Source organism: Amblyraja radiata, chromosome 1, assembly GCF_010909765.2.
Source record: "Amblyraja radiata isolate CabotCenter1 chromosome 1, sAmbRad1.1.pri, whole genome shotgun sequence".
In the NCBI taxonomy this organism is placed as follows: Eukaryota; Metazoa; Chordata; class Chondrichthyes; order Rajiformes; family Rajidae; genus Amblyraja; species Amblyraja radiata.
The window spans coordinates 152,315,807-152,340,624 of NC_045956.1; the positions used below are offsets into that span (position 1 = coordinate 152,315,807).

Below are 24,818 nucleotides of genomic sequence, written 5' to 3' on the forward strand. Positions count from 1 at the left end.
CCTTGTTAGGCTGCCACTTCAATCTACTAATTTTAATTCCTCATGATGTTAGTTCACAAGTGATAGGAGCAGAATTAGGTCATTTGGCCCATCAAGTCTACCCCACCATTCAATCATGGCTGATCTATCTTTCTCTCTTAACCCCATTCTCCTGCCGTCTCCCCATAACCACTGACACCTGTACTTAATAAATAATCTATCTCTGCTTTCAAAATATCCATTGACTTGGCCTCCTCAGCCTTCTGTGGCAATAAACTCCACAGATTCACCACCCCAAGTGGGTGTTTCAATAATATTTGGCTGATCTTCATTAAATGGAAACAATGATGAAAAAGATAAGCTTGGTTTATTGCATTTGCGTCACATCTACATATAAATAAAATAGGGTAATACTTACCATAATGTCTTTGGTTAAATTCTAGCATTCCAATCTCACCAGGTTTACCTAACAATAGTGAACAATTAATATAATTGAATATTTAGTTACAATGCTTCCTTGTTCCTATTGTTACAACAACATTCCATCATAGCCCACAAATATTTGTATCATTAAGGCCCTGTCCCACTTGGTCATTATTTGCGCGTCATTTACGCGACATCATTTACGCGTCGTGACGCGCACGTGATGCGTGCATGGTGCACGGTGACGTAGGCGCCCGGCGCCCCAGGATTTTGGAATGTACAAAATCTTTGTGCGCCATCTGCGTGAGGCGCAAATGACGCCCAAGTGGGACAGGCCCTTCATTAGATAAACTTTATGGTTCATAAATTTCTATCATAACTGTCCACATGTTAATGCAAATTTGAAATAATTCACAGTACTCCTAAAATTAAAGAAGGGTTTCGGCCCGAAACGTCGCCTATTTCCTTCGCTCCATAGATGCTGCTGCACCCGCTGAGTTCCTCCAGCAATTTTGTGTACCTCCTAAAATTATAGGTTGGATTTTTCTCCATTAACAACATTTATATGAATGAAAGTTTTGAAAAGCCTAAGAATTAAAAATTATAATAAAAAGGCACTGCAGATGCTGGTTTATACCAAAGATAAACACAAAATGCTGGAGTATCCCTCTTAGGCTCACATTATCTCTAGTCAAAAATCAGCCGCTCAAAGAACCTCCTTGTTGGAGGTCATCTGTCACTGGCCTCAAATTGTCCTGGATTTTTCTCGCTTCCAGTTCCCCCCCCCCCCCCCCCCCTTCCTCCATTACAAACAGTCTAAAGAAAGGTCCCCACCTGAAACGTCACCTGTCCATTTTCTCCAGAGATGTCGCTTGACTGACTGAGTTACTCCAGCAATTTGTGTCAATCTTAAGTAAACATTATGTCTGCTTTGCTGGAACAAAATGGATGTCATTGATGTTCAGGCTTCAGTTCAATATCACCCGAGACTTCATGAATTGGGTTGAAACATCGAGGCACACATTTCATATTTACCATAATCTCAAATTGTGCTGGGTGGGAACAGGACATTAACTCTTGCCATTACTTCCCAGACCATCCCCATCCCTCCCCGATCCGCAACACTCGTAGAGTCAGTCATATTGCGTGAAAATTGCCGACTCGGCCCAACCTGCTCATGCCAAACAAAATGCCCCATCTACACTCGCCCCACCATCCCGCGTGTGTCCATAACCCTCTAAACCTATCCTATCCGTGTACTTGTGCAAATGTCTCTTAACTGTTATGATAGTTATGATACTATCTCTTCCGGCAGCACGCTCCATATACTCACCACCCGTTGAGCAAAAAAGTTACCCCTCAAGTTCCTATTAAATCTTTCCTCCTTCACCATAAACCTATGTCTTCTGGTTCTCAATTCCCCTTCTCTGAGGAAGAGATTCGATGCGTTTACCCAATCTATTCCTCTCATGATTTTGTATATCTCTATAAGATCACCCCTCATCAATTGCGGAGTGGCGGCGCGGCTCTGGCTGCAGCGGCTCACCGGCAGTCCCGTTTGTTTGTGTTTTTTGTGTTGTTTATTTTGTTTGGTTAGTCTAGTTTTTGGTTTTTAGTTTGTGTTTTGGGGGGGTGGGGGGTTGAAACGCGTTTTGCAGTCTCTCCCTGCGGGGGAATGCAACTTTTTTGTCGTATTCCCCTTCTCTGTCTCCGTCTGCGCTGAGGCCTAATGGAGCTGATGACCTCGAGGCTCCGGAGGCAGAGCCCATCAGGACTCGCCCTGAGCTCGCTCCCGTGAAGGTGGTCTGGCTCAGGGCTGGAACAGTGCTCCCGTGAGAGGCTGTGGCGCTCTCGTGAGGGCGGCCAGCCCAAGGGTGGAACGAGGCTCCCGTCGGAGCGGCCGAGCTCGGGGAGGTGCGGCGCTCGCAGCCCGAGGGAGGTTCGGCGCCCATGTCGGGGCGGCCCGGCCGGGGGGAGAAGCGACGCCCAAGTCGGGGCGGCCCGGCCAGAGGGAGAAGCGACGCCCAAGTCGGGGCGGCCCGGCCCGGGGAAGAAGCGACGCCCATGTCAGGGCGGCCCGGTCCGGGGGAGGTTCGGCGCCCATGTCGGGGGCGGCCCAGCCCGAGGCTGAAGACGGCACGATACTCACGTGAGGGTGGCTGGGACGGTGTTCTGGCGGTGGTGGCCTGAGTCCGGGGTTCGGCCGCGGGCCAGCGGCTGCGTCTGCAGGACTGGTGGGCGGCAGCTTCGACCACCCCGGGCCGCGGTGTTTGAGCCGCGGGACTGATTTATAACATCGCCCGGGGGGTATCGCCTCAGCGCAGAGGGAGAAGAGGAGGGAAGAGACTGCAGACCTAAGACTTTTGCCTCCATCACAGTGAGAAGATGCTGGGTGGACTCACTGTGGTGGATGTTAATATGTGTTTATTGTTGTTTTTATTGTATTATATGTATGACTGGCCAACGAACTAAACACCTTCTTTGCCCGGTTCGATACTGGCAACACCACCAGGTGTGGAATAACCCCGGCCATAGCGGAGGGACAGGCCTTAACACTGAGCACTCAGGAGGTACAGTGCGCTCTGCGTAGGATCAATCCACGCAAGGCTGCAGGCCCGGATGGTGTACAGGGAAGAGTATTAAAGGACTGTGCTGGACAGCTGGCGGAGGTATTCACGAGAATCTTCAATCTCTCTCTATCTCTGGCAACGGTCCCCAAGTGCCTGAAAACAGCCACCATAGTGCCGGTGCCGAAAAAGTCCAAAATCACCAACCTCAACGACTACCGGCCAGTTGCCCTGACTCCAATCCCCATGAAGTGCTTCGAAAGGCTGGTCCTCTCCCATATTAAATCCAGCATCCCTGCCTCACTGGACTCCCATCAATTTGCATACAGGGCAAATAGATCGACAGAGGATGCCATCTCTCTGGCCCTTCACACTGTCCTGACTCACCTGGACAGACAGGGCACGTATGTGAGGATGCTCTTCATTGACTATAGCTCTGCATTCAATACGGTCATCCCCACCAAGCTCACCACCAAACTCCACCAGCTAGGCCTCAGCTCACCGATATGCGCTTGGATCCTGAACTTTCTCACGGAGCGACCGCAGGCAGTGAGACTGGGCCCGCACCTGTCCTCCACCATCACCCTGAGCACCGGCACACCACAGGGTTGTGTACTAAGCCCCATGCTCTACTCCCTCTTCACTCACGACTGTGTCCCTGCATTCGACACCAACACCATCGTGAAGTTTGCAGACGACACAACAGTGATTGGGCTGATCACCAACGGTGATGAAACAAAATACAGAGCGGAGGTGCAGAACCTGGCGGACTGGTGCGCCAATAACAACTTGGCACTAAACACCTCCAAGACCAAGGAGCTGATTATTGACTTCAGGAGGTCCCATTCTGGAGAATACGCCCCAATCTCCATTTATGGGGAAAGTGTGGAGAGAGTGTCCAGCTTTAAGTTTCTGGGCACTCACATTTCAGAAGACCTCACATGGTCCACAAACACCGCCGCGCTGGTCAAGAAGGCACAGCAACGACTGTTCTTCCTGAGGACATTAAAAAAGACTGGTCTGCCCCAACAGCTGCTGACAACGTTCTACCGCTGCACCACAGAGAGCATACTAACGTATGGCATCTCTGTGTGGTATCTCAGCTGCACGGAGGCGGAGAGGAGAGCTCTTCAGCGCGTCGTCAACAGAGCGGGACAGAGCTACCAGCCTTGGAGGGCATCTACCACACGCGGTGCCTCAGGAAGGCCCTCAGCATCCATAAGGACTCATCACACCCCTGCCACGGTCTGTTTCAACTACTTCCCTCCGGCAGACATTACAAGGCCTTCTACGCCCGAACCTCCAGACTCAGGAACAGTTTCATCCCAAGAGCTATAGCGGCTCTGAACCGGCCCTAATGAGTGCCCCCCCACCCACCCCCTTTGGACAGTCTCCCTCAGATGGTCACGTCAATCAATTCAGCTTGCTTATTTATGTATTGTATTTATTTACCTTTCTTGTACATCAGTGGAGCTGCACACTAAATCTCGTTGCACTGACGTGCAATGACAATAAAAGATATATTATTATTATTATTATTATTATTATGACTGCTGCAATTTCATTCAGACTTCGGTCTGAATGACAATAAAGGCATATCTATCTATCTATCTATCTATCCTCCTGTGCTCCAAGGAATAAATTCCGAGCCTGCTCAACCTCTCCCTAGAGCTCAGGCCCTCGAGTCCTGGCACATTCCTTGTAAATCTTCTTTGCAGTTTGACAACAACTTTCCTATAACATTGTGACCAAAACTGACCACAATACTCTAAACGTGGCCTCACCAATGTCTTATACAACTGTAACATGACCTCCCAACCTCTCTACTCAATACTCCGACTGAAGCCTTTTTTTCTTTTTTTGTTTTAAAAACTTTGCTTTCTTTTAATTTAAAGTGCACCATGTACAGCTTAATGCTGTTGACAAGTTCCAAAGTTTTATACAAGAAGGGTGGGATCGGGGCATCTCCTTGGGCATTCGAGAACTGGGTCAAACCATGCAGAGCTCAGGGCACTGAGAAGTTTTACTTGCTCACACACAGAGTCCATGAGGCCGGCTGGTGGCAGCTCTTCTGAAACAGCTGTTTCTGCAACCCTCTCCCACACACTGATTTTGTGATTTTGTTCATTTCCGTCTTATGGACTATTTGAGCTATGTCCATTCTCTGGAATGGAACCTTGTCATAACCTGGGGACTTCCTGTAACGTCAAGTGGGCTAAATACCAACATGATTTTACTTCGGAGTCACGTGAGTGACTACGTGAAGAAGGGCCGTCCGTCTGCGTGCGCGTCATTACGTCAGAACGCAACGCGCACGACGGACTGGCAGGCACTGTGTCCTCCCAGCCGTCGGGATGAGCAGGTAAGGAAAGTTGAATCACTTACCTGCGTTCTTTCGGGCTTGAAGCTTTTTTGTAGTTTCAGAGCCCAGATGTCGAGGAGACGGCCCGCGGGGATGTCGGCTGCCGAAGACCACAGCATTCCAAGTAGCGGGCGATGGTCTTGTTCCCGACATTAGCGCCGACAGCAGAATCGGCGGGAGACTTTGCGCGGGAGCAGGAGCTCCATGGTTGTCCTGCGGGACGTAATTCCACCCGCAAGTTTAAACAAACCCGTTGACTCAGATGAGTCCGGGGAAGAGGGATACCCTCCCTCAACGGAGAGCGTCTGAGGACGACTTCTCCCACATGGAGCAACTTATGGAGAATTTGCTCCAACAATGATCTGCTCCGAAGGAGGGAGCAGTATCAGTACGGCCTACAGCAGTGCCGGTGCCGGGAGCCTCGCACATGGGGCAGCCCAATGTCTTCCCCATTGGAGGGGAAGTACATATGGAAGAAACCACTCTGAATCAGAGTACAAAAGTAGAGGGGGGGAAACCTTCCCAGGGACAAGCAGAAGAAAGGAAGTAAGTAAGTAAGTTTTACTTATATTGCACTGTTTAAGTCAACACCAAAATGCTTTACATAAAAGGAATAATAAGCTTCCATACAAACAAACAGAAAATAAGGACTTCTGCAATCATCCAGGTTCCACTGGGTGCTTCCCTGGATGGAATATAGCTATTGACAGCCCAAGTATTATGGAGAACCCGCAGGCAGCAGCACCTGTTTTCAGGGCTGCACAAATGTCTCCTGCTCTGAGGAGAGGAGCATTCATGATCCGTTTTCAGTCTGACCAAAGCTAGAACCTCATTTAGGTCCACTGGAAGGGCCATGTCAGCACAGGTATCCTCAGGGGCCTGCGGCAGCACCTGTTTTCAGGGCTGCCTACGAACCTCACTCTCAGTGGAGGGGAGTGTGAGTGATCAGTAGGTAACTGATCTCGAATTTGAAGTATGAACATACTGAAGCACATGCATATGGCCTCAAGAGCCAGCAGTTGGCAGAATATCCGCACGCTACAATGCCGGCAAGGGAGAGCTATCAGCCGCCGAATCCTCTCTTCAGGTAAGACCAGAAAAAGGAAGCAAAAACTGTCGGACCAATCAAGGTACCAACGACAAGCAAATCATCAATAGGCGACAACACACCCCACACCTCCATAGGGGTTAAGCGGTTCACTGAATCCGGTGGTAGCTTGAAAGCTGGGCACGGAAATATGATCAGAGTCGTCTTTCAAGGCAGACTCAAAATAATGGCCAGAATTGTCCTACAAGGCAGGCTCAGTATGATGAGGTTTTCAGACTAGACCCAAGCAGAGGTCAGGAGAAACATGGAATCCACACTCCCTACCAGTCCTACTCCCAATCAAGGAGAGAAAAGGAATCCGCATCAGGGGCCTTTGGGCTTACCACAAGACCACCGGCAGCCATGGAGGTAGGTGGATCTGGGTTTACCGAAACAAGGGATTGTGGACCAGTTACATGTTGGTAATTTACTCTTGTGTTCTTGTTCAAAATGACAATGACAGGAATTTTCAGAACTGGGTTTAAAACAGATAATAACATGTGATTATTTTACTGCACAACATACACAGGTTCCAAGCAGACTTGGAACTTGGACTGGAATTGTCTTCGAGGCAGGCCCAGTATTTTTGGGCAGGATTGCCATTCAGGACATGTGACAGATGGAGGATGTCACTTCATCCAGGTGTAACTCATTTGTGCAGTACAGACTTTTAGAAACAGTAATTTTGTTACGGTCTAACTACTGTTTTATAGGAGCTTCCTATAAAATAGTCACATGGCATGCATCGACCTCAAAGATGCATACTATTCGGTGTCTATTCACTAAGAACAGGAGATATTTGAAGTTTAACTGGATGGTATGGATCTGCCAAATGGGTTGACATAATCTCCTAGACTATTGACAAAACTACGGAAACCAATTCTGGGTCTACAAAGGTCTCAGAACCACATAGTAAAGGCATATTTGGACAATTTCATTTTGGAGTCACCAAGAATTGGCAGAAACATCAGTCAAAGCAAACCAAAACCCTGTTTGATAGAATTGGTTACCTCATCCATCCAGTTAAATCAAAATTGACACCTACAAGGGTAATTGATTACCTAGAATTTACTATCAAAAACAGTAAATATGTTGGTGACTTTGCCTAGGGGCAAACGACTATATTAATCAAGCCTGCTATGACCTGATAGTCAAATACTAGCCATCTATCAGGCAAACAGCGAGTGTAATTGGCAAATAGTAGCTGCATTTCCAGCAGTACGTACGGGCCTTTGCATTACCATAATTTACAGTGAGCAAAGGAACGAACACTCAGATTCCATGCAGGCCAAATTGGCAAAATTATGGATTGCCAGCAGAGGCCATTGTTGAATAACTATGGTGGCTAACGAACGTAGAAAGCTCAAAGTAAAATTTGCTTGAAAGCCATCGAGGGTTCTTCAGACCTATGCAAGCGGCTAAGGATGGGGAGCCACTAACACAGTATAGAGCTGTGGGGGCAGATGGAATGAGCAGGAGTCTGTAATTCCCCAACACATGGAATCAATTACCCAGAATTGTTGGGGGCACAATTTGGACTCAAGGGTTTCTGTAGCGATATGCAACTGGTGCTTGTTCAAATTCAGATTGATAACACCACTGCGGTGGCACATATCCATTAACAAGGGTGGTGTAAAATCTGTATCTTACGACAGATTGTCGAACCTCATTTGGCACTGGAGTATCAAGAGGAATATTTGGGAAATCTACGAGGTAGATACAACACGGTGACAGATGCTGGATCACGAATGTTTAATAACAACACAGAATGGATGTTGAATCAGACAGTATTTAATGAAATAACTACACGATTTGGCATACCAGATATTGATCTATTTGCATCTAGACTAAACCATCAGTTACCCAGATATGTGTCCTGCAAGCAGGATCCAGGAGCAAAGGCAGTGGATGCTTTCTCCCTCAATTGGGGAGGATTGTTTATGCATGCTTTCTGCAAATTTGACTCACAAACCGATGCTTGACCAAAATCAAGCAAGACTAAGCCACAGGCATATTGGTAGTGCCAGATTGGCCTACTCTAGCCTGGTTCCCAAAGTTTTTAGGAACTATAGTCCAGCCAGTTATGGCTGTACCCAAGAGCAGGGACCTCCTAGTGAACCCAGTTACAGGGAGTAATCATCCACTACACGAACGTATTAACTTGTTGGTCTGCAGATTCTGAGGAGGCCATTTCAAGGCATAGGACTGTCCGAACAAATACAACACAGTTCGGATAACAGATGTCTTGGAGTTTCCTATCAAATCTGTACTATAACTATAAACAAAGTTATAGTGCAATCTATAGTGCCAGAGGCGCACTTTCCTCCTATCTGATGCTGGAAGCAGGGCACGGGTCGATAGGAACGCACCCCTTTACAACAAAATTCATGAAGGGAATTTACAATTTAATACCTCTAAGACCTAGGTACATGGACACATGGGATGTGAGCGTGGTACTAACCCTACTTTGACAGTGGGGACCGCCTATAACTAACCCTGAAGGTGGTATGCTGACAAAGAGTCCAGACACTGCAAAAGCTACAGTTGGACCACATGACCACCAATATGAACAACATAACTTTCGTAATCAGGAATCTGATAAAACATAGCAGGCCAGGAATGCCAGGGATGGAGATCCAGTCTTGGCATATCCAGAGGACCTACGGTTGTGTGTGTGGTAACATACTAACACCACTATCTGAGAGTTACGGAGAACCACAGAGGCTCAGAACAGACCAGAAGGTGTCAACACAAACCATCTCGAGATGGTCAAAGGGGGTAATGGCGGTAACAGAGTGAACATTCATATGGTTAAATCTCACTCCACCAGGGCTGCATCTACGTCGGCAGCAAGAGCTATGGACGTGCCTCTTGACGACATCCTAGTGGCTGCAGGATGGACGAATGAAATAACGGTCCACCGGTTTTATAACAAACCTATTACCGGACTGGGGGTGTTTGCACGTACCAGTTTAAGTTCTGTCCCTTAGTTTACCCCCAAGGTTGGGAGGGGGAACTAGTTTTTAAAAACTTTTCTTTCATTTAAAGCATCAGTGTCTTTACTTAACTACGTAATGTCTGAATGCTTTAATGATTACACGCATCCATGGTCAATCCATTCAGTGTGTGACGCCTGGATTCGTAACCGGCGTAAAATCACAGAGCTTTGAAATCTTCATGTAGTCACTCACGTGACTCCGATGTAAAATAGTAAGATTAAACGAGAACTTATCAGTTTGAAGTTTGATCTTGATTTTATGAGGAGTTACGATGAGCGATTACGTGCCCGCCGCTCCCACCCTCATACTATCAAGGTCACATGGAAGTTCTAGTATCTTCAATCTTACTATTCTCAGGTCTTCTTTTTATCTGTGATTTAACACCGCTGCTTTGAAGATTGACGCGCACGCAGACGGACGGCCCTTCTTCACGTAATCGCTCATCGTAACTCCTCATAAAATCAAGATCAAACTTCAAACTGGTAAGTTCTCGTTTAATCTTACTATTACTTAACAAATGTTTGAAATTCCAATAGTGCTACAAATTCTGCCAACAAGTACGTTACAGAGTTATTACATGAATCCTCTGCAGCAACTCTGGAAGAAATTGCATTGGCACTAATTCAGCAAACACGATTCAGCCATCAAGTTCAAAACGAGGATAGAGTTACAATGAGCTGTGATATTTTTCAACAGAACAGAAACATCACCAAGGGAGCAATTCACAATGCCAACACTGAAGAAGGGTTCCGATCAGAAACATCACCTATCCATGTTCTCCAGATATGCTGCTTGACCCGCTCAGTTACTCCAGCACTTTGTGTCCCTTTATATCAACACAAGATAGTGTGAACAAGATGGCGGGACTGACATATGATGAAAGAATGGGTCGACTGGACTTGTATTCATTGGAATCTATAAGGATGGGAGGGAATCTTATAGAATCACATAAAATTCTTCAGGGATTAGACAGGCTAGATGCAGGAAAAATGTTCCCGATGTTGGGGAGTCCAGAACCAGGGGGTCACGGTTTAAGAATAAGGGGTAGGCCATTTAGGACTGAGATGGGGAAGAATGTTTTCACCCAGAGAGTTGTGAATCTGTGGAATTCTCTGCCACAGAAGGCAGTGGAGGCCAATTCACCGGATGTTTTCAAGAGAGTTAGATTTAGTTCTTAGGGCTAACAGAAGGGATATGGGGAAAAAGTAGGAACGGGGTCAGTGCTTCCACACCTCAAAATGTTTTTTCTTTATATAGAATCCCACATTTCCTGGAATTTTATGGTATTTCCTGAAATATAAAAAAACGCTTCCTGCGTGCTACTTGTTGGGGTTTTTTCGCGGGCACACGTTTACAACACGAAGAAGAACAAGGCAAAACAGATCTATGTAACTACACCATATCTGCTTGCTTCTGTTACTCGCGTGTACAGTGTTATGCAAGGCAGCTTCCGTTACATAGAAACATAGAAAATAGAGGCCATTCGGCCCTTCGAGCCAGCACTGCCATTCATCATGATCATGGCTGATCGTCCCCTATCAATAACCCGTGCCTGCCTTCTCCCCATATCCCTTGACTCCACTAGCCCCTAGAGCGCTATCTAACTCTCTCTTAAATCCATCCAGTGATTTGGCCTCCACTGCCCTCTGTGGCAGGGAATTCCATAAATTCACAACTCTCTGGGTGAAAAAGTGTTTTCTCACCTCAGTCTTAAATGACCTCCCCTTTATTCTAAGAATTGTTGCCTCCAAAAGCTTTCGTGTGTCCTCGTTTTTTCAACCAGTTCTCATGTGTCTCAGTCTCTGCTCTCTCCCTCCCTCCCCTTTCCCTCTCCTTGTCCCTCCCTCACTCCCTCCCCCTCTCTTACTCCTTCCCTCCCTCTCCCTCCCTCACTCCCTCCCTTACTCCCTCACCCTTTCCCGCCCTCACCCCCTTCCTTTTTTCTCTCCCTCTCTCCCATTCCCTCCCTCCCTCGCTCCCACTCCCTCTCTCTCTCTTTCCCTCTCCCTTCTTCTCCCTCTCCCCCACCCTCTCTCCCATTCTCCCTCTCTGCATCCCTCCCTCTCTCCACCCCTCCCTCTCGGCCCCTTGAGCCCACTCACCATTCTGTAAAATCAAGGCCAATCCCAACGTAACTGTAATCCCACCGCCCACTGGTAACCTTTCACCACTAGGCTTATCCAGAATTCTAGCACTGCCTGAAAAATAATCAAAGGCTCAACTTCCACTGAGAAAGAAAATTCCAAAGACTTATTGTTATACGAGAATTTTCCCGAACAGTTTGTGACCCATAGCACTGTGGCCAACTCGCTATGTTTAAAGCCCATAGCGCTGCAGCTGGTAGAGCTATATTTAAAACCCATAGCGCTGCAGCCGACAGCTCTTTGTTTAAATTCCCACGCGTTAAACTGACAGCACTCTGTTTAAACCTTTGAGCACCAAATCGGCAGTGATGTGTTACCTTTACACCCCTTCGCGGGCCGGATGCAGAAATTTCCCAAAATTATTCCATTTCCCTAAAATTATCGAAGACAACCAGAATTTCCTAAATTTCGGGTAATTTCCTTCAAAGTGGAAACACTGAACTGGGTACTGATTTTGGATGATCAACCACGATCATATTGAATGGCGGTGCCAGCTCGAAGGGCCAAATGGCCTACTCCCACATCTATTTTCTATGTTTCTAAGATTTGGAACCGAGGCACATCATATTTACATTATGGAATCTCAAAGCTTATTTTGATAGACTAATACACACAGCGACAAAAAACACTTACTTGCATCTTCAGGAATGTTCGACTCATCTGAAAGATTCAGCAAAAGAAAATGTTGATTGTAGTACAAAAAAAATACTATTTTCTTTTAAATCTAATAGGAATCTAGTTTGACCAACAGACTAAGATAGGTTCAGAAAGGGAATAAAGCAAGGTAGGCCCATAAGGCACCAAAAATGATATGGAATAGTCTAACATGGAAAGCACTTCAGAGAACTGGAGTGCTGTTCAAATAAAGAACATATTTTGAAGAGCCTTTAATTAAAACATATAAAACAGGAGGAAATGTCACATGCAGGCAGAGGAGATTAGTTTAACTAGGTATCATATTCGGCACAGACATTCCTGTCTGTACTGTTCTATGTGCTATCCTGATTTACTTCATAAGTGCATGACACCAAGGCATGGGATGAAAAGCAAAGTCAAAAGTTAGGCAAAAGAGGAAAATTTGCTGAGCACCTTAAAGGAAGAGGGGTACTGGGGTGGAAACATCAGGATAGAAAGTCCAGAGTCCAGGACCTTGCCAGTTGAAGATACACTAGCGGTGATACACCAAGGGAACTACATCATTCTGATGTTGACTGACATGGGGAGGCAACAGAAAAATGGGAAAATAATTGACATTATTTTCATGACCCTAGGTTGATCTTCCACCTCAGCACCATCCCCGTATCTCACGATTGCTTTAACATCCAGGAACATGCCAGTCACTGTTTTGAAAAAGCATGACTAAGCTGCACAGGCCTTTTGGATCGAGAAATCCAAAAATTCAGGACCCACTGAGTGAAAGAAAAAGCAATTCTCCTCATTTAAGTCATGAATGGTCTAACCCTTATTTGGAAATTGTGACCTATGGTTGTAGAACCCTCAATCAGGGGAACCATATTTCCTGCAAGTAGTCAGTCAAGGACTGATTACTTTAACAATGGAATACATTTCAAATAGATTGACTCTCAAAGTCCAATGAATACTGTCCCCATCTCAGGAGAGCATAAGGAATAGGAGCCGAATTAAGCCATTTAGCTCATCTAGCCTACTCCACCATTCAATCATGACTGATCTATCTCTCCCTCCTAACTCCATTCTCCTGCTTTCCCCCCATAACGTCCAACACCTGTACTCTGACATCAACTCAATCTCTCTTTACCTGTCAAACAACCCATCCCTGGAATCAATCTTGTGAAGCTACAATACTCCCACTATACCAAGTGTATCCTTTCTTAGGCAAGTATAACAAAATTATACAGAATACTCCACAGATGATCTCACCAAAGCCCACCACAATTGCAATAAGATTTCCTTATTCCTATAATCAAACCTCTTGTAGTACAGGCGTTCAGCGACTTTGAACAACTCCACCCAATTTGTGGAAACAAAGAACTGCAGATGCTGGTTAATACACAAAAGTACACAATGTGCTGAAGTATCTCACCAGGTTAGATAGCATCTCTGGAGAACACGGATAGGTGCTTTTTTGTTTGATATCCGTCTTCAGACCCCAATCTCTTAACATTTAAGAAAACACATTTTTCTACACTATATTCAATTTGGCATGTTCATGCTCACTCACTCACTCAGCTGCTTCATATCTCCACAAAGCTTCTTTGCTTCCTTCTTCCTCTGCACTGTATACAAGCACAACAGGATAAGTTCTGTTCTGACTTTTTTTTTTCCTCTTTGGAAAGACGAACAGAACCCCATTTCCCACACAGTAATCAGTGGAGAGTGAACAAGTCAAAGTAGGCAACATGCATTTGATCTGACTGCATTATATACACATCTTACCTTCGTCCCATTCCACTGCGACTGATGCATTGTGCCTGGTCCCTGACAATTAGAGTAAATATGAATAAGAAACAAAATAACAAATCAAATATTAGTAGTTGCATATAACAATTACATTTCCTAAAAACTAATGGGTTAATTAAATGTTGTACTTTATTTCCATCTTCCTCTCTTGTGACTCCTATACTAATCAGGTTAACGGAATGCAACTCAGAATTTCAAGCACTCAATGTTTATATTTAATAAAGCTGTTTGACCTGGGAGTACATGATACCAATCCTCCCTCATCTCCAATGAGGGATCTAAACAGCCCTTCCACATGCAAGAGAGATTCACATGCACCTCCTCCACCCTTATCTATTGAATGCAATACTTATGATGTGGCCTGCACGATATCAGAGAGAACAAAACCAGGCTAGATGACCACTTTGCCGAGCACCTGAGCTCTGTCCACTGTGGTCATCTGGGTGTCCTGTTTCCTAGCCATTGTAATTTTCCTTCCCATTCCCACGGTAATTTTTTCTGTCCTCAGCCTCCTGCAGTAGCAAATGGCAAGGAACAGCACCTCTTATTTCACCTGGGCACTTCAACAACCCAATGCCATGAACACTGAATTTTCCAATTTTGGGTAATCTGCAATCCATTCCCCTTTCCCTTTTCTAACTACATTGATCTCGTCACACACACCCTTCTTACAAAACCGCCATCACCCTATTTATTTCCACTTCCTCTCATCTACTCCTTCTGCTCATCGTCCTCACCCTCCTACCATTTCCCTCCTGCTACTCAGGACACCTTGCCCAAAATTAAGGAAGCAAATAAAGACCAGAATTCCATTTCCATATAGCGACCCATTAGTACTTGCTGCAAATGATCCTTTGCAACAGAAACCTGTGGAGGCAGTCAATGGATATGTTTAAGCAGAGATAGATAGATTCTTGATTAGTACGGGCGTCAGAGGTTATGATGAGAAGGCAGGAGAATGGGGTTAGGAGGGAGGGATAGATCAGCCATGATTGAATGTTGACTGTTACCCATCAAGGTAGACTTGATGGGCCAAATGGCCTAATTCTGCTCCTATCACATGATCCTGTGTAGGAATTGCTCTTTTTGAAACTTATTTTATCATTAACCTCGGAGATTTGGAATAAGGAAGAGCAAGTTACAATATTACTTTAATTTTTTTGTCCCTCCTGTGACTAAAATGCTACATTCCAGTATGATCTAGTCTGCAAGGTCATACCGCAGCTTTAAAATGTGTTTAGACTACATTGAAACACTTTGAGAGTTCTCCCCCCACAGAATGACAAAACAGTGCAATATGAACTAGGGCTGGAGGCAGTGGTTCCGATCTCTTCAGATAAAAAGAGGTAGCTTCTAATGTGCTTCCCGCAACCTATAATATACCGTCACCTTCATCAAGAGGTCTCATTTCATTTTTAAGTAGCTTCTCTAATATTATGGGGAAAAAAACTTTGTTCCCATTTCAGGTTTATAGAAACATAGACAATAAGTGCAGGAGTAGGCCATTCGGCCCTTCGAGCCAGCACTGCCATTCAATATGATCATGGCTGATCATCCAAAATCAGTAACCCTGCTTTTTTCCCCCATATTCCGTTAGCCTTAGGAGCTAAATCTAACTCTCTTTTGAAAACAAGAGTACCAAGCCTTTATGTACCAAGGCTACGTGCAACACATTATTGCATTATTGATTGGATACAATCTATGCTGTTTAACTGTCAGACTTTTGAATAAATATACCTTACCTATAACAATTTCTACTTCTGAACTCCATAGTTCCGCCTTGTCATTGAACACATGGCAACGGTACTGCCCCTGGTTGTCCAGATTAATTTTATTCATCTGTTTATAAATGAAGGTGTGTTTACACATAAGTTTCTTAAATGAACAAAATGTTGAACACTATGCCTGTGACAAGAGAAACCCTTTACATTCACACTTGCATAGAAGACACACATCAAAACCATGAATGAAGAGAACATTTGTGGGATTACCGCTTAGAATCTCTTGGGAGATATTTGTGGCTGGCGATGCTCTTAAACGCAGCGCAAATATAGAAAACCAACTTGAATGCACATAGAAATGGTTGATGCTTAAGTAAATAGCACTACATCCAACACTTAGAAATAAATAATTTAAATTAAGAGCAAAATTTTGCCACATGACCAAAAGTTTGATACCCTTCATGATGTTGATGGATGTTTCAAACTGCTTAAAACCCAAAGAAACACTTTTAATAGTCATTAATATATAAGAGTTTGCACATTCTGATTTTTTTTTTTTAATGTTCTAAAAAGCAGTGAAACAAGTGATGAGATGATTTGGTTTAATGATATTGATTGAGTGCTAAACATTGATGAGAGTGTCCATGCTTAACTGTAGATAGTGTTGTGGGGCGTTTGTACAACATAGAAGGACACCATCTCCAGACATGCATCATGCTTTTGCTTATGCATTGTGGTGTGAGCCAGGATGTTTAAAGCTCTGTAAGTCAAGTTTATTGACTTATCAAGTAATGACTCAATGGTGATTATGTCACATGAGGTGTATCATGCCATGAACAAGCTGTCCAACAACAAAGCAAGTGGCTTGGATCATATTTCTGCTGAACATCTTAAGTATGCGAGTATGAGGATAGCTCCTCTCCTTGCTATTTATTTTACTGGCTTTATGATTCATGGCTTGTTACCAGACTCAATGTTGTCTGTATTGTTAGTGCCGGTCATTAAGGCCAAAGCTGGTAAAGTAGGCAGCCTAAATAATTACAGGCCCATAGCTTTAGCCAGCATATTGTCAAAAGTTTTAGAAAGAGTTCTGCTGGATAGAGTAAACGAGTTTGTTAACTCCACAGATAACCAGTTTGGTTTTAAAGCTAAATATGGCACTGACTTGTGCATATATGCCCTAAAGGAGATTGTAAACAAATACAGAGGCAAAAACTCTTCAATCCTTATGTGCTCTATTGATGCTTCCAAAGCCTTTGACCGTGTTAATCACAGAAAGCTGTTTGTTAAAATGAGTCAAAGAGGGGTGCCTAAATACATTGTGAGAATTCTGGCCTACTGGTATGCCCACCAGACTATGTAAATAAAATGGGGCAATAGAGTCTCAGTCCCATTTGGGGTTAGGAATGGTGTTAGACAAGGGGGAATTTTGTCCCCAGTCCTTTTTAATCTTTATATTGATGATCTGTCTAAACAATTGAAAGCATGTAATACTGGGTGCATGATTGGTAATATTTTAGTGAACCATATTATGTAGGCAGATGATCTTGTGGTCTTTAGTCCATCTAGCGCTGGTCTCCAGCAGCTCCTTACTATATGTTCAGTGTCTGGTGTGGAACATGATATTAAATATAATGCTTGTAAGAGTGCTGTTATGATCTGTAGAACCAAAGAGGATAAATGTCTAAAATTTCCTGATTTTAAATTGTCTGACAATAATCTTAGTGTCTGTAATAAGGTAAAATATCTAGGGCATTTTATTACAGAACAAATGACAGATGATGAGATATTTATAGGCAACAACGCTTGCTGAATGTTCTCTTGCGTAAGTTTGGTGCGTGTGCAGATGTGATGAAGAATTCGCTATTTAGAGCATACTGCACACCACTGTATACTGCGCACCTATGGTTGAACTATGGAAAGACAAGTTTGCAGAGACTAAAGATGTCATATAATGATGCCATGAGAATACTGCTGAGGAAACCTAGATGGTGTAGTGCTAGTAACATGTTTGTGGCTGCAGGAGTCAGTACTTTAGAAGCTATCCTAAGAAATCATATGCATAAATTCATTTGCAGGATAAATGACTCTGAAAATGTAATTATTGTGGCCTTGTCAAACATAAGGTTTAGCACCACACGCTACGAATCCCAGTTGTGGAGACACTGGTATCATTATCTCGTTGTAGGATATTGATCATTCTTTTATTCTGGATTTTAATTCATGTATTATGTTTTTAAATATATATAATTGATGATGCTTTTATGTGATATACTAAGATTTTATATGTACTTTATGATATGTTTTAATAAGCAATGCATTTTTATGTAATGTTGCCCCTTGTCTGGGCCTTGAGTCCGTAATAAACTTTATTATTATTATTGTCACATGTGCAAGTACAGTGAGGTACAAGTGCAACAATAATCTTGCCTGCAGCAACATGACAGGCATATGGACTCAGACAACACAAAAAAACACATTATACATAAATCACACATATATTCTACAATTGAAAAGTAAAAGACTGAGCATGAAAAAAAGTTATTTGTTCCAAACAATTAAGAAACAAACCCATGGTAGTGCAAGGGTTGGTCTGTCATGTTCCCTAGCATTAGGACAATCTTTTATGAGGTAGTGAGTGTTCTGGGCAGTGGTGGAGCTCCCATAGTACTCTGCATCATTTAAGTTTGGCAAGTGAACACAAGGTCAGGCAGAAGTAAAATGACAGTACTAGACAGACAATCACACTATTGATTTCTAGAAAAGTATTGACAGGAGGACCAGGATATGGTGTTGGCACATCATGATGCAGCTGCACAAGTCATTGGCGAGACCGCAGTTGAAGTGCTGTGTGCAGTTCTGGTCACCCAGCTAAAGAAAGGATGCAGAAGAGATTCACCGGGGATGTTACCTGCGCTTGCGCAGGTGTTTGAGGGTGACATTTTAGAGAGCTGCACAATGTCATGAGGGGCATGAATAAAGTAAACAATCAGTCTTTTTCCCCAGGGTTGAGGAACCTAAAACTAGAAGCTTGAGAGGGTAGAGATTTAAGAGGGACCTCAGAGGCAGTTTTTCACTCGGAGGATAGTCTGTATTTGGAAAGTTGCTGAAGCTGCCATAGAAGCAGGAACAATTACAACTTTGAAAAGACATTTTGGATGGATATACATAGACAGGAATGGATTAAGGGGCTATGGGTCAAATGCAGGCTAATAGAACTAGCCCACGATGCTAACTTGGTCGGAATAGTCATAGTGGGCTGAAGGGACTGTTTCCGTGCTGTACAGCTATCTCCAGATGTCACAATGAAACCTAGAACCTTGCCATGTGTTGTCATTGCATTATGGCATTCTGTCATATTGCCAAAAAACAAAAAAAAATTAGAATGAAAGAGTTAAAGGCCTGTCACACTCCATTTTATTCGGCAACTTGCCGGCACCCGTCATAGTCGCTGCAGGTCGCCGAAAAATGTCAAAATGTTGAAAATCCAGCGGCGACCACAAAAAGGTACGACTCTTTGGACGATTACTCACCACCAAACAGGCGACATGTCTCGGGGTGACGCCTGTTTGGTCACGAGTAGTCGACAAAATAGCCGACCTGCTGCGAATATGACGGGTGCAGGCAAGTCGCCGAAAATAATGGAGTGTGACAGGCCTTTAACTCTTTCTTTATTCATAGATGCTGTCAGTTTTACTGGGTATTCCAAGAATTTCTCATTTTATGAATGTCAAAGGTATCTCAGAATACATTTCAAGGGCACATCTTCAGCTACTGTGGCTCCCACAAAATAGACTTTCAGGTGGAGAAGGACAGAAAAAATAAAATAATGCATTTGAACAGAGTACATGATTCACAAATTTAAACATAGCACTGATGAATCAGAAACTACCTGGTAATGTCTTTCAGAGCCATTGGTGAGTGGTACCCCATTCCTCAGCCATTGATAACATGGCATTGGTACACCAATTGCGGTACATTCTAACACCAGTGTATCCCCTACCATCAGTTTTTGGGCTTGTGGCTGATTTATAATCTGGAGCCTGGTCTCATTGGTAAAGAATCTTGTTCCTGGAATGAAAACAATGTTATCATTATTTACTGCTCACAAATTAGGATGTATATAAATATACAAAATCTTTGTCTATTTTAGAGGCAGATAGTAATAGCTTTAGGATCAAGTGAGAAAGTAACTGGTTGGGTGGCATTGGCTGTTTAGGTTGCATACAGTGGACATATTAGCAAATGGTGGTTGTGTGAATGTGTGTGTGTGGGGCCAGGTGATATAAAAGGTGATGGATGCACCATCGATCAAGTGGATTTTTGATATGTAAGCACCAAACTACGAATGTGGTTGTGTTGCCATTCGGTTAACATAAGAATTTTTAAATCATATTCCTAACTTGTGTTATATTGGTGGTGGAGCAGATTTAATGAATACAAGAAACAAATGAAGAATTACAAGATACTAGTCTCTGATGAGATAGACACAAAATGCTGGAGTAACTCAAGTTCAAGTTCAAGTGAGTTTATTGTCATATTTGCCGTCCTCCAGTCTTCCAGCATCTCTCCTGTATTTAAAGACAACTCGTAAATACCTGGATATAAATGCAAGTATTATTCAATGCTTTTCATTGTAAATTGCATCATAATATAAAACACTTTAGGTTGTACAAATCATTGTTCTCACAAAGAGTTATAAATAAAACCAAATGTTTGTTAGGTTTTCACCAATGTGCATGTTTTTCATATCCACACAATGGCTGTCCAAAGTATTAAAGGGTAAGTTCATTGTCCTGTATAGGACAATGAAATTCTTGCTTTGCTTCAGCACACAGCACATAGTAGGTATTTACTACAAAACAGATAAGTGTGTCCATATACCATAATATAAATATATACACACATGAATAAATAAACTGATAAAGTGCAAATAACAGAAAATGGGTTATTAATAATCAGAGTTTTGTCCGAGCCAGGTTTAATAGCCTGATGGCTGTGGGGAAGTAGCTATTCCTGAACCTGGTTGTTGCAGTCTTCAGGCTCCTGTACCTTCTACCTGAAGGTAGCAGGGAGATGAGTGTGTGGCCAGGATGGTGTGGATTTTTGATGATACTACCAGCCTGATTGTTATCGAGGCTGACACATTTCCACCAATAAGAACAGACTGTGGTCTGTGAATGAGGAAGTCGAGGATCCAATTGCAGAAGGATGCGCAGAGACCCAGTTCTGCGAGTTTGGTAACCAACTTGGAGGGGATGATTGTGTTAAATGCCGAGCTGTAATCGATGAATAACAGCCTGACATATGAGTTTTTGTTGTCGGCAGGACAGGCAGCATCTCTAGAGAGAAGGAATGGGTGACATTTCTGATCTCTGTTTCTGATGAGCGTGGGTAATGAAGGTAAGTATTCGGCCAGCCTTAAATTATAATTTGACAATTCTCAAAGATATTATTTTTCATTGAAAAATAAAGAAACTTTGAGAAGGATGATTCAACCGTGGCTAACTGAGGAAGTTATTATGAGGTTGATGGTATCAAGAAAGGTAGGGTTAATGAGTGGAGGTTTTAGCTATTGAGGGAGAGATTAGTTAGCCTGGAAGTCTGCATAGCTCATTTTTGGTGCAGATTGCTGTCTTCCGTGTATGAATCTCTATAATTTCCTTGGCTAGATGTATGCTATTATAAGATACATATACAGTCATAGTCATAGAATGATACAGTGCGGAAACAGGCCCTTTGGCACAACTTGCCTATGTACCTGTCTAACTGCTTCTTAAATGTTGGCATAGTCCTTGCCTCAACTACCTCCTCTGGCAGCTTGTTCCATACATCCACCACCCTTTGTATGAAAAAGTTATCCTTTTACTGGTCCATATACAGAATACATCTACAGCTCTGCCCTCAACAACCTTTTTGGTCACGTCTTCAAAAAACTCAATCACATTTATGAGACATGTCCTCCCACGTACAAAACTATGTTGATTGTCCTTAATCAGCCCTTAATTGTCCATGTAAATGCCTGTATATTCTATCCCTCAGAATACCCTCTTGTAACTTTCCAACTACAGATGTTAAGCTCACAGGCCTATAGTCCCCTGCATTTTCCCTGCAGCCTTTCTTGAATAAAGGCATATTTGCCGTCCTCCAGTCTTCCAGCATCTCTCCTGTATTTAAAGACAACTCGTAAATACCTGGATATAAATGCAAGTATTATTCAATGCTTTTCATTGTAAATTGCATCATAATATAAAACACTTTAGGTTGTACAAATCATTGTTCTCACAAAGAGTTATAAATAAAACCAAATGTTTGTTAGGTTTTCACCAATGTGCATGTTTTTCATATCCACACAATGGCTGTCCAAAGTATTAAAGGGTAAGTCAGCCTGGGAGATCATGATTTTCATGCCCAGACAACAGGCTACTGGCCGATTGCCCAAAATTGTACGTCTACAACAAATTTGAAAAACATATTTGTGTAAATTGGCAATCGGTTAAATGTAATATACAGGCAGCCAACAAAAACTGAAAATGTTGGATGCTTAGAAGGGAAGGGAAATAGAACTGATTAAGTATCTCCAACATGAAGCATTGATTCTGCTTCTCTTCCCATTGATATGGCCTGACCTGCTGAGTATTTCCAACATTTTCCATTTTTGTTTTATACTCCCAGCATCTTTTTTTGTTTGTTTTCCGTTCAGTCTGCAAGATTTTGTTTTCTTGATAGGCCCATCCCAAGCAATAAATCATCTGAACGACTACTGGTCAGAAGTGATTAACAGTGTGTAATGTAAGGGTTAAACAGACTATATCAGCTAAAATGGAGTTGTCAGATAAATTAGCAGCACCACATTTCAAATCCTGCTCTGGAAAACAAGTAGATGTTTTCGAAGAATGCTTAGGTTAACTTGAAGGGACCAGTAAATCATGAGGCCACCTGCAAGCTCACTAAGATAAGCTTTGCTTTCCCAGAGACATCCGAGGCTAGCTCGGCATCTGATAAGACATGTAACTCATGCCATTTTGGTACCAAGGAGGATAGCTAATGTGACCCATAGTCACCTGTTGTTCTTAAAGATAAAACTTATATAAATGCATGCTTCTATCATTAGAGCATGAGCTTCACCTTTGGGGAGAGAAAAGAGCTTCACCAGAGGGAGAGACAGAGAAAGGAAGAGCTTGGACCATGGTGTGTGCCGGTGTCAGTCAGTACAAACAGGAGACTCAAATATGCTTAAGGGCGTAAGACGTGTTATTTTGCAATGTTACTTTATTGATAGTTGATAATTTTACTGTATTTTACTTTACGAGTGATCCTGAGTTTAAAACAAATCAAACTTGTGGTAATCACGTAGAATTAACGTAGCGGGAATGTCGGAACTCGTAACGCTAACGGCAGGTACTCGGGGAAACTTGTTAACTCGTGAAAATCTTTCAACATGATGAAAGATTTCCACGAGTCAAATTTACTCTTGAAGTAAAAATGTTAAACTTTTAAACTCGTTGTAAGAACGTAGTAGCCGTGAGTTTACCGTAGTGACTCGTGAGTCTACCGTGGGCACTTGATTGTCGCTCCCTTCAGTTTCCCAGGGGGTCAGGTCGGAACTGGAGTTGGGAGGGAAAGGTGAGGGGGATCCTACATTTATCTCCCGTACTAAGTCACCCCAACCCCCTCCTCCCCCCTCCCCTCTCCCCCCCCCTCCCTTCCCCCCCCCCCCTATCTTTCCCTCCCAACTCCATCCCGTCTCGATCCCCTGGGAAACTGAAGGGAGCGACAATCAACTGCCACGGATACAAATAATGTCATACACAAGAAAGGGCAGATGCTGGTTAACAAAAAGTGCACACACAGTGCTGGAGTAACACAAAGACGCAGCAGAATTTTGGAAACGTCATCCCATCACCCATTCCTTCTCTCCAGAGATGCTGCCTGTCCCGCTGAGTTAAAGAATGCCCACGGTAGACTCATGAGTCACTACGGTAAACTAACGGGCTACTACGTTCTTACAACGAGTTTAAAAGGTAAACATTTTTACATCAAGAGTAAATTTGACTTGTGGAAATCTTTCATCATGTTAAAAGATTTTCACGAGTTAACAAGTTTCCTGAGTACCTGCTGTTAGCGTTACCAGTTCCGACTTTCCCGCTACGTGAATTCTACGTGATTATCACAAGTTTGATTTGTTTAAAACTCGGGATCACTCGTGGGTGGACTCGCACCGTGAGACAGGGGTTTAAGATGTCTGGGCCACTCACTTTCACTTCAGCTCTAAAATTCAGTTTCGTTTTGCCAAGATTGTGGAGGGGTCTGATACCACTTGTCCTATTAGGCATCAGTGAGAAGATAAAGCAGTGATAAGTAAGTGCTAATTGATAGCACTGTCATTAAAACCTTCCATTGCCGCTGATGTCTGGACATAGACTGAAGGCACTAATTATCTAAATTAAATGTATCCTGCTTTTTGTAAATAAGACATTATTGGGCAGTTTTCCACATAGTTAGTTAGATGTTGTAACAGTACTGGAATTACTTGGCTATATGCATGAAGAAAGACACATGTGTGGAATAACTCAGCTGGTCAGACAGCATATCTGGAGAAAAGGGATCGGTGTCATTTCGGGCCGAAACCCTTCTTCAGACCTTCTTCGGATATGCATATCCTGGAGTGGAGTGCAAGGCTTAGTATAATAGCCAGAATGTTGTCTGATTTCACAACTTTAATTGTCTCCAGTTTTGTCACCTGTTTTCTGATATCATGTGGAATAGATTGGGCAGTTTCTGTAATAGTGATGATCTTAGGAGGAATGCCACCATAGAGTGGATGTGGGGAGGATGTTTCCATTAGGGGGAGAGTGGGAACCAGAGGGCATAGCCTCAGAATAAAATGATGTACCTTTAGAAAGGAGATGAAGAGGAATTTCTTTAGTCAGAGGATGGCGAATCGGTGGAATTCATTGCCACAGACAGCTGTGGAGGTCTTCATTGGATATTTTGAAGGCAGAGATTGACAGATACCTGATTAGTAAGGGTGTCAAGGGTTATGGGAAGAATGCAGGAGAATGAGATTGAGAAGGAAAAATAGATCAGCCATAAT

General features: G+C 43.4%; 1 protein-coding gene across 2 annotated transcripts in view; it reads right to left on the minus strand.

Annotated features, from left to right (window-relative positions):
- Positions 1 to 24,818, minus strand: part of malt1 (MALT1 paracaspase) — a 142,377-nt gene that overhangs the window by 48,076 nt on the left and 69,483 nt on the right. For both annotated transcript variants that reach the window (XM_033032900.1, XM_033032891.1), the window contains 5 exons: positions 19,614 to 19,792; positions 15,743 to 15,839; positions 13,977 to 14,018; positions 12,195 to 12,221; positions 398 to 445 (listed from right to left, as the gene is read on the minus strand). In XM_033032900.1, the coding sequence (XP_032888791.1) occupies positions 398 to 445; positions 12,195 to 12,221; positions 13,977 to 14,018; positions 15,743 to 15,839; positions 19,614 to 19,792 (393 nt within the window). The remainder of the gene's footprint in view (positions 1 to 397; positions 446 to 12,194; positions 12,222 to 13,976; positions 14,019 to 15,742; positions 15,840 to 19,613; positions 19,793 to 24,818) is intronic.